General features: G+C 38.5%; 1 protein-coding gene across 2 annotated transcripts in view; it reads left to right on the top strand.

Annotated features, from left to right (window-relative positions):
• Positions 1-1,107: 1,107 nt before the first annotated feature.
• Positions 1,108-11,404, top strand: part of LOC135773382 (latent-transforming growth factor beta-binding protein 4-like) — a 52,924-nt gene continuing 42,627 nt past the window's right edge. For both annotated transcript variants that reach the window (XM_065282931.2, XM_065282930.2), the window contains exon 1: positions 1,108-1,760. In XM_065282931.2, the coding sequence (XP_065139003.1) occupies positions 1,499-1,760 (262 nt within the window). In that variant the 5' untranslated portion in view covers positions 1,108-1,498. The remainder of the gene's footprint in view (positions 1,761-11,404) is intronic.

The raw sequence follows: 11,404 nt of genomic DNA, 5'->3' as shown, positions 1-11,404 counted from the left end.
GTGCGACTTCTAGTCCAGAAAATACGGTACTTCTCGGGTCCAAAGAAATGTACCTGACCCAAAATGACCCGAATACATTTTTACATTATTTTTTTTTAAGAAAGATGCAACACCAACTATAAACATTCGTTCTGAATAGAGAAAACCAGGTCAAAGAGACGTCTGACACCACAAAACGGAGATATAAAAATTAAAGACCAAGTTAAATGCAGAGGCTCTAATGTTTTAATGGCCTTTAAAGCTGTTTTTATCTCTATTTTTATTTGGACTGTTCCCTAAATCTGACACGAAGATTTAATGTTGGAAATTCTGTATATGCACAATTTTAGTTGATATTTACATGCATTTGGCAGACTTACAGTGCAGTTACAGTTACTTACAGTTTTCATTATCTTGATTTTGTTTTTATTATCTTTGGTATCTTGGCAAGCATGTTATATTGCGTATATAGTTCACCCCCAAAAATGACAATTCTAAACCCACAGTTTAACCCCAATCCACAATTTAGACTCAATTCTAAACCCACCTTTTAGACAATTAACTAAAAGGTGTTATTTTAAGGTTTTTACTCCATGTAAAGAAAGTAGGTTCCCAACTTCAAAAGGACCAAAACTCCAGAAAAGAATATTAAAATGAATCTATTTATTCACCAAGTTTTCTGTGTAATCAGACACTAGTGCAAAGATGCATGGGCTACTTTTTGGATATTTATATGCTTTTGTTTATTTTTGGAGTTTGATGTGGAAAAAACAATTGTCAAAATGTCAAATTTTGTGTTCCACAAAAAAAGCAGAAATGTGGTTTTGGAACAACATGAGGGCAAGTAAATGATGATCAAGTTTTCTTTGTGGGTGAACTACCCCTTTAATGTTTCGAGGACACTGCAGGGGAACAGTCAAATCTTGCCAAATGACAGTGTTGAAAATGTAGAGTAAAAGAGAAATACACCCTCCCATCATCAACAAGCCCCCAATACACACACACACACATTTAAAACAGCACTGACCTCACCCCCATGTGTAATGCCAGAGACTCAAAGTCTCTCTCTCTCCCCCTCTTATTCTCTCTCATTCCTCCTCTTGTTCACCGCCCACTCATATGAAAGAGAAACTTCTCCTCATGTAGCGAGCGCATGGAGAAGTCTGTCAGTGTATTTGTCAGCACAAGGCAGAGAGAGTTGGAGCGGATGATGAATGGATACAGTCTCACATAGCGTTTGGATCACAGCCACAGCCTGCTTACAAAAACTTACAAGACTTCAAATACCAGGACAGCTCTCATCTACTTAACAAACCACTTCTAAAAATATCCGTATACAGGTGCACAGGTGGCATGCATTATCCATAGTTCCTTGCACTGGAATTCCTAAAACGACTTCTTGGGATATTGCAGGGAAAAACAGGCAGACAATACAATTCTCATCTTCAGGCACTTGGTCGAGGAGTGTGTGACCGCATGTGTGCATGAGTGTGTGATGCGTCTGTAAACGGGACTCACCATGCGTCCTCACAGACTGACTTTGCTGCTCTGCCTTTCTCTCTGCTTCTGTTTAGTCAACGTTCAGCCGTCATCTGGCCAACATTCACCTGTAGTCGTTCGTGGGGGTGCCGAGCGGATCAAAGTTTTGTTCACCCCCACCATCTGCAGACTGCGCTGCACGCAGGGACGCTGCACCAACTACTGCGAACGTGGAAATGTCACCACTATCTACAACAGCGAACAGGGACAACAACCAGTGCCCGGATCTGGCTTCAGAGCGTGTAAGTACTGTACACACATAGAGGTATCAAAAAGTGGTACTAGTAACTGTTACAGTTTATACTTACCATGACTTGTTTTAGAGTTTTTCAAAAGCATTTTTTACTCATAGTTGTCCAAACTGGACAACCCTGAGGTAATTATGTCAAGTGTAGCTCAACCAATTTGTCCACAAACTGTGTGAAGTATCTACACTTACACATGCACAGACCTGCAGGTGTGTAAGACATACGTCTAAAAGTATTTACAAGACGTTTGTGTTTGTATTTAGACATCTGTTGTACTGGTGCAGTTCAGGGACAACAAATATGAGGGTGTGGCCTTCACTGATGTTTAACAGCCTTGTGTTAAATGGTTTCATCAGCCTTGAGAGATGAAGGTCATGACCTGAACATGTGGTTTGAGGTCTTATCAAACATCAGCTTGGTTTATGAATTTTTTATGATATTCCTATAATGCACTTATGTGAAGGTGCATGAGAACAATCTGAGGGAATTACAATGGGGGAGTACAAATTGACAAGTAAAAAACATTACACTATAACTTTGAAAAATCAAAATAATGGCATTTGTAGCACTGCATATGTCAAAAAACATGCAAGTAATGCACGTAAGCTCAAGGCAACTGTTGCTTGTATTCTGAATCTCTCACACATGGGCTGTACACTGGACATCAGTTTGCTTTCGAGTCCTAGTTTCTATTTAGAGCTTCAGTTTTTGTTTGTTACCAAATCAGCTCCAACAACAACCCAGAAACACTGTGACCCATTTTTGCAAGGACAGCCTGTTATCTCCATCAGGAGAAGCCTATTAGGGCTGCTGAAATGAACTTGTAAAACAATAAAGCTTCCTCTTATACGGGGAAATTATAATTTGTCCTTTGTCTGGTAAACATGCTTTCCCTCCATAAAAGGTGATTATTTATCAACAAGATCCAATGGTGTGGCACCCACATGTGGCCGACTTGAGCTGTTTAGACATAAATGTGCATAATCGCACATGTTAGGTTTGTAGAATCAAAGGAAGGGCTTTGGCTTCCAGTTCTGAGATGACTGCAGGTATGTGTTGTTATGAAACTTTGATTCTGTTTTAAACTCTACTGTGAAAAATAAGGGTGCTACACAATCCTTAAAAAATATTGTATTGTTCTATAAGGACCCTTTTAACATCCACAGAATCTTTCTGTATCAGGTTCTTTGTAGTGGGAAAAACTTGGTTCTTTTAAGATCTTTACCGAAAGGTTCTTTGGGGAACCAAAAACTGTTGTTCTGTGGTATCCCTGTGAAGAACCTTTTGTAGCAGCTTTATTTTAAGGAGTATTCTGCATATGTTGACAAATGGATTCTGAGATTGGATCTTCTTCAGTGATTTCATAGTCAGCCTGGTATCTGTTGTTGAGTGCTGTTTGTTAATCCCATACTCCAACCAAATATCAAAATAACCCCATGATTTCCTCACCCTCAAGCAATCTGGGATACATATGTCCATCATCTTTCAGACGATCACATTTTGAGTCATGTTTGTAAATGTCCTAGCTTCCAAGCTTTATAATGGTAGAAAACGGGGATCAGGGAACAACTCCTGACTTTAATCTCTCAAGAACAGGGGTGCGCATTCCTGGTCCTGGAGGGCCACTGTCCTGCAAAGTTTAGCTCCAACCCTAATCAAACACACCTGGAAATCCCAATCAAAGGCTTCAGTATGACTTGGAAATGACATTCAGGTGTGTTTGACTAAGGTTGGAACGAAACTTTGCAGGAAAGTGGTCCTCCAGGACCAGGAATGCCCACCCCTGCTCAAGAAAGTGCATTCACTGTTCACAAAGGTAATCCACACGGCTCTTATTGGTAAATAAAGGTCTTCTGTGATTAATCAATGCAATTTTGTAAGAAAAATATCCATATTTAAAACTTTATAAACTGTAATAACTAGCTTCCGGTAATGGCGCCATCTTGGATTCATGCAAGGTTTTAGTGAAGTGAGCGTTCGTTGCCATGGGTACGTTGCGCAATGACTAGGGTGGACATTCGTGCCAGTTCCGCCGGACATGTCCCGAACATGTTTTTGGGTTCGTTCTCCGGAAGTCGCGTTGCTCGACCCCGCATACGTCATCGAGGTTCTCACGTTTCAGTTAAAATACATTAGAAAATTAAGATTTATTTCTTTTAAGACATACAATCATTGTAGTTTCATTCTTTCCTTGAAATGTAACGGTTGCTTTTCTCAAGTTAAACCCGAAATATTAAACTTTGATGACGTATGCGGTCGACCAACGCGACTTCCGGAGAACAAATCTGAAAACATGTTCGGGACGTGTCCGGCGGAACTGGCACGAATGGCCATCCTAGCAATGACTCCCGTGAATCGCATGTATCCAAGATGCTGCCGCTACGGAAGCTAGTTATTATGGTTTATAAAGTATAGATTTAAAAAAAATATTGCATCGATTACCTGCAAAAAAAACCTTTATTAACCCCTTGGAGCCATATAAATTACTTTTGTGAAGGATGGATGCACGTTTTTGGGCTTCAAAGTCAGAAGTTGTTTCCTGATCCCTTTTATAAGCTTGAAAAAGCGTGGGGAGTACATCATGGTCATTTTGATATGTGGCTGGAGTATTGCTTTAAGTAACATCAAAATTTTCACATGACGCCATCTGGACCCAAAATCATATTTTCTTAAAAAGTACTTGGGTATTCATTCCGATGAAATTACATTTTTGCAAGCGGCATATAAATCACAGCATGTTTATATTATAGCACTTTTTGGCACGTTTGGCTTTTTGGAAAGGCTCAGGTGCAAGTAGTTGGATTGCCACCAGCATATCAGCACTGGTATGATGTCATTATTTTCCACTGGCTCTAAAGTAAAGTGAGTTTTTTGCTTGGGTGATTGTTGCACACTATTTCAGGTGGGGGCTGTGGTGGGTCTTGCACCAGCTGAGCAACTTTCATTGAGATAAATGGGAATGCCAACTGAATTATAGACCTCCTTACTTAGTAATGCCACATTGTAAAACTTGCAAAAAGATTTTCTGCATTCCTCTCTTCACTTTACTTTTGATATAAATTATATTTACATTATGCAAGCCATGTTGCTTTTCATCTTGATGAATTTGGTTGTGATGAGAGTCATTTGTCTCCATAATTTTTCTAACTCTGCTCACTCTTTATTGTGTGGGTCCATTTTAAGAATAAATTATACTTGCACTGATCTGGAAATGATTGTCATATGGTACTGATTTGATGACTTAACAATAGCTATGCAGTATGGATGCATATAGATATCTAGCATATGTTTTCTATCCGAGGCACGTGTACTGTAGTCCCATTTATAAAAGCGTTACTTGAATCCATCAATGGCATAAGCTCTGGGTGAACAAAATGTATAAGCTTGCAATTTTTCTTCTGCTTAAACTGGAATCGGTGGGGGAAAACTGAGAAATGTACTTCCTGTGTGCATTCATTAATGTGCCTGTTGGAAGAGCAATCAAGCAGCCATTACTTCTCACACTGTACATGTGCCGTATCTCTCAGGGTTAATTCATTTACCTGCAGTAGACCTCAGGGACCCCAAACATCTGGACGATGGCACGGGGCCAGAGAATATTTTAAGGCGTACTTCGATGTGTGTGCATCTGTTATTGCCCATGCATGTGTGTGAATGATCTAAGCTACTCGCTGGTTGTTACAATGAAATGCATACATGCTTTGATAGTGCAAGTATGCTTATGTGTGTTAATAGATTTTAAGATTTGTTATACTGTATGTACAGTAAACGTGTATATGATAGATTATCTTTGTTTACCTTTGACATGGGCATTGATGGATAGCATAACCTAGGCACTTACAGTACATACTTGTACTGTATGCTGGGCTAGTCAAGCAACTGTAGTTAACACGAAAGCACACAGTGTTGAGATTTTATTTTAGTGTTTTTATCATGTTAAAATATGATCTCGATTAAATCTATGCATTCACAGTGTAAACTTCAGTGTTAAGTTCCACGTATTGTAACTCTCCCACATTAATACATTTGTATAGCATATGTAATTAATTTACCTCAGATTATTTCTCTCTTCTCTTTATGAGTTTTTGATTTAAGTGTTGATGCAGTCAGCCTTGAAGTTTATAGAGATAGACGCACATACAGCCTTGAAGTTCATAGCTTTACAAGTTCATAGAGATACTGTATGTGTGTTTTTGTGTGTGGTGATACAAATTCCCCAAGGGTCTTCTTTAATAAACACTTTTTAAAAACCTGCTCCGTAATTAAAACCATTAACTGTTCTCAGATCATTTGGTAATTCACTAAGATCTCTGACAGGATGGTTAGATCTTTGTTCCTCAGCTGAAGTAACATGGCAGTAACTTTGCTTTCCTATAGATAAAGTTTGAAGTGTAAATGAGAATGTAAATGATCTTCCATGCTTGAATCTTTTCCAATAAAAATCTCTTTTTTTACATGTGTATCCTATCAGCTGTTTTATAATTTTGTTGTTTCAGTCAAGCAGAGAGTATTCCCGGTGTTTCTTCATTTCAAAAGAATTTTATTTACATATTTTCCCCTCGCTGAAGAGGCTTCCTGTTTTCTGAATGGAGCCAATATTTATCTGAACCCTCGATGATTGCAAAACAGCAGAGTATCTATGGTCTTAAAAATGTATAAACTGAATATAGAAAGCAAACAGCTGTAGTGTTATGAACTGCAAGCTTATTGCGAGCTGTTTTGTTTACATGAATTAGCTAAAAGATGGTCAAAAAATTGTCTTTAGCTGTCACTGTGGCGGTACCCATTCAAAAAGTACACATTAGCACTAAAAAAAAAAGTTAATATAAGTACCACAAAGGTACATATTGGTCCCAAATTGATACATATCTGTACCTAAATGGGACATATTAGGACCTTTTAAAGGGATCTGCCCCAGTGACGGATAAGGACCATTTTATAAAATGAGCCTTTCCTCAATAATGTCTCAAATGCATCTCCCCTAGGGGAAACCCGTTCTGTATGTTTTGGGTTACGCACAATTTTTTCATTCCCTGTCCACAGTACATGAAGAAAATGTGGTCTCTCTACCAGTGGCTGACCTTGGGTGCACAATGTTAGACAGGAACGTCCCTCACAGGTTGGGGAGCAGTAGTGAAAGGCCTGTGGAGAGGGGCGTATCTCTTGCTGGCACATAAATTGCCTAGAGATGTTAGCTGTGTTTCGGGTATTTCCTCCCAGTCCTCAGAGGACTTCATGTTCTGATAAGAATAGACAATATGTCAGTGGTCTCTTACAACAATCACCAAGGAAGTCTGAAGTTCTGTTGAGGTAGGGGCTCAGTCCCAGGAAATGGAGACTCCACCCTGCGGAAGTGGTGAAGCAGTTTTTGGTCCAAAAATTGTCTATCAGATCTATTTGTGTCTCAGGACTCTCTATTTGCCCTTTTTTGTTTTTTCCAGACCCAGGGCTGGACGCTATGGTACAGAAGTGGCCAAGGCAATGCCTGTACACCTTCTTCCCCACATTGTTCTGCTCCTTGGGGTTCAAGAGAACTGATAGCCCTGTTTTTTTTGCGGCACAGGTTTGTTTTTCAGACCTCCTAGCAGGTCAAACATGGTAGACCTTCTGATCCGCATCCGAAATATGGAAATTGATTGTTTGGCCCCTTTAGGTGATTTGTGAATCAGTGTCTTTCAACTGAGGTTGTTGAGACCATACCTAACTCTCTCCTACAGGAAACTCTACTATAAAGTAGAAAGTTTTCACTTAATGTGTAGTAAAAGGCATATTGACCCAGTTAACTTGACCCAGTCTTGTGGGATCTGTTTTCCTCAGGTCTTGCGTCTCTACTTTAATAGTATATACTGCAGCCTTAGCTGCTTTTCGCTTCCTCTCTGAGGGGGTAGGTGACCTTTAAGCATTATCTGCTTCTTTATCTTGTCTGGAGTTCGCTCCAGGCAGAATTAAAGTCATTCTATACCCAAGACTGGGACATATACCTAAAGTTCCTAGTTATGTGGCCAGAACCTTGATTCTTTAGGTCTTTTATCCTCACGAGTTGGCGGATCAACAAGATTATTCTTATTATGCCGTGTTAGGGCATTAGAAGAGTATGTGAGAAGGTCTTCTCTCTGAAAAAGGTCTGATCAACTTTTGGGTTGTTTTGGAGCCTTTAACAAGGCGCCTCTGAGCAGACTATGCATAAATTAATTTTGGAAGTTATTTTGCTAGCTTATGAGGTGTGCATAATCCGCATATTTCCTTCACATCTGCTAGTCATGGCACATTTTACTAGGAGTATGGGATCTTCTGAGGCCCTTCTATCTGGGGCCTCCATGCAATATGTGTGTGATGCTGCAGGATGATCCACCCCGCATATGTTTATGAGGTACCACAGTTTGGACCTCTTATCCTGAAAAAAAAGCTTTTATGTCCTGATCTGTGCATAACACCTTCACAACAGTACAAGCACAATCCTTTGAAAGTGGGCATTTAGTTGCCAAAGTGTCATTTTATGACACAGCATTGAGTTCCCCCGAAAGGGAATGTCTCATTATGACCTCTGTTACCTAAGTTAGGGAACAAGACCCTGCATCTCATTGCTAGTCCTTGTGCCTGTAGCGCTCGCTTCACTTTAATCCAGAAGCTTTTATACCTTTCGGTATCCATCGCACTTGTGACGTCATCTCTCGTCAGCTATAAGAGAGACTGTAAATTATTCGGATGCTGGAATGCAGGTGGTGTTCCCAAAGTGTCATTTCATGACACAGCGTCTCGGTCCCTATCTCAGACGTTTTGCCCCTCATCTACCTTTAGATCACTAAGTCAGCCATCTTGGCCACTCCCCAAGCAGCTATTTTCTGTCTAGTTAGGCACACAACCATTTGCCAATATTACAGTAACATTTAATTCAGTAATAAAATCCTGAAACATATTTATTCACAAAGGTTTGTGAACCTTGGCATCATTCAGGTTTGCGCTAAAAATTGTGGTTTAACAGTATGTTCAGGGTTTTTGTTAGCTGTTGCATATGCAAGTGTTCTACAAAAGAGCTATTCAAGGTTATGGATGTCACATGAAATATAAATTCTCAGAGAATGTATTGAACCATCTGTTTATATTTTCCTAGACCCCTGATGATTAAGTCCAGACATAAGAAAATAACTCTATACATGTGTTTTCTGTTTTAGTTTATGAAAATAAGCATGTGTTATGGATGTGACAAAAATAGAAATTCTACTTTGTAGGAATTCTGTGAATTTAAAGGTGCAAACCAAAAGCAATAATTCCCAACAATTCTCCAATAATTTGGTTCTTCAACACAAAAAGCCTTTCAGATGAGTGGCGAAAAGACTTGTAATGATACTAAACTACTGTATAATGATACTAAACAAGTCCAGTTGTAGTGACTGAACATTACATTTTCATGTGACCTTAATGTGATCTGAACCCGTTGTGAAAATTAGAATAAACACTTGCATACATCCATTGACAAGATGGAAAAACTAGGTCATCAAAAAAAGATCCCTTAAACCAGATCACCTCCTGCTTCTTTTCCTAAATCGCTTCCTGTGCAATGAAACAATAAGTAAACAACAGCTCATTTACAGTGGAGAGATTAGAGTAGATTAAACCTAATAAAGAAATTGAAGGAAAGTGGTTTTCATGCAAGCCCATTTGCCAGTTACACTACACAAGGCAGAAACTATGTACTTAGATCATTTCCTCTTTTCACGCCTGTAAGCCCTGTTTCTCCTTACCTGCTGCAATGGTGACATTAGCTTTTCATTTTCTAAGATGTACATTAAGAATAATTGACATTTGGTCTCAGTCTCATCATGACTATGGTAAAATAGACCATGATATGTTGTGTTTTGGATGTTGGTTTTTTAAAATTCAGCTACCCGGTACCAATTCAGCATAGAAAGTCATAAAGTAAAGGATTTAGGAAAGAGATGTTTGCATTCTGAATATAGATTTTCGATACTGAGTGATAAACTTCATGTATCCTTATATGTAAAATTTGGATGGCGATAAATACAGATGTAATACAGAAACAAAGCACGGCACACTGTTGCTACTGCTCTCAAAATGTATTAGTTAAAAGACAGTCTGCGTTTAAAAGTTTTTGAATGTGCACACATTCTACTTTTTATTTGCTAAATACAGATGTAACATGTTTTCAGCTTGCACGCTTTCGACCACTTTCAGAGGTAGTCGAAAACACATTTGACCGGATTGCTTTGGTGTTTAAACAGCCACAAAAGACAATGGATCTAAAGTGTGATGTACGGACCGAGCACAATGTTTTTAATCCTGACTTTAAGTGCAGACCCACAGTGTTCAACGCAGTCTTTAGACTGTAATTGATAAAACTGAAGCGGCCCATCTCTGTCTCGTTCATTTTTGTTTTACTTTATGAGCATGGGAAAGTTGCGTGAGCTTATTTCATCAATTGCTCTGAAATATCTCAGAAATCATGTTTACTAACAGCACAAGCAGCGACTCTGATATATTATGAATTAATTACTAGTTACTTATTATATCTTATTTAATCATGTAATTAGATTACTGGACAAATAACAAATTAAAAAGTATTTAATTACTTATTACTAATAACTTTCTAAATCCTATTTAGTAAATGATACAAAAATAGGCTTGAAATGCCTTGAATAAATAATATCAAGTACATAAATGATTATTTTTTAAGGTCCAAATCTCACTATTAACTAACTTTTAACTATTTTTGCCTCAATATAGTCCTAAATATTGCTTATTAATACTTAGTAAAGTAGATGTAAGTTTAAGTGTAGGTAGGAATTGGGTAGAATTAAGGAACACGCCCACATTTTGGGATCACTCCACCCAGTAGCAGTGCTTCGCCTTCTGAGCATATAGTTCCCAGTATGTATACTGTTAAAAGATGGCTGTGTCTCATATGACCTTGTTATTTGTACACGGTGTGACTATACAAATCACAACACATAAATAGGAAAATGTTCGTGTTATTTTGTCACTTATTGAAAGTAGTTTGCTAGCTGGAGCCATTCACTTCCAGTCTTTGTGCTAAGCTAAGCTAGCGGGGCCTTCGTCAGACAGAGTTACAGCACGCACGGAGATGAGAAAGGTATATATGGACTAATCTAACTCTGGGGGATGCTGTGAATAAGCTCAATTCCTTTAAGGATTTAGAATAAGGTTTTGTAGAATCAGGCATTAATATGTGCTTTTTAAGTATCAATAAACAGCCAATATCTCAGCAATATTAATGCTAATAACCAACCAGTTAATAGTGAGAATTGGAAGCTACACTAGAATATTACCATTATTCTTATTAACTCATCAATGTATTTAAAGAGAGAAGGATACATAAAAACATGCATACTTTAAATTTTGATGTGTTTTTCTTGTCCATTTGATATCTGATCAGCCAAAACGCATCATAATACCAGGTGTAAATGTGCTGCAATAGCCTTTGAAAACATGTTTAAACCAACACACATGACAGAAAGTCATGACCTAGTGATCCAGCACTGACATAAAAATGATGGATACGTGTGGACTTTGGATGCCGTTCAGCCATTCGGCATCTGCTAAACCTTGGCTCATTGATGTGCTTGTCTCTAAGGAATGAAAGGTAAAACTCATCTAACTGA

The sequence above is a fragment of the Paramisgurnus dabryanus genome, chromosome 9 (assembly GCF_030506205.2).
Source record: "Paramisgurnus dabryanus chromosome 9, PD_genome_1.1, whole genome shotgun sequence".
NCBI classification, from domain to species: domain Eukaryota; kingdom Metazoa; phylum Chordata; class Actinopteri; order Cypriniformes; family Cobitidae; genus Paramisgurnus; species Paramisgurnus dabryanus.
This window is presented reverse-complemented; position numbering and strand designations above follow the sequence as displayed.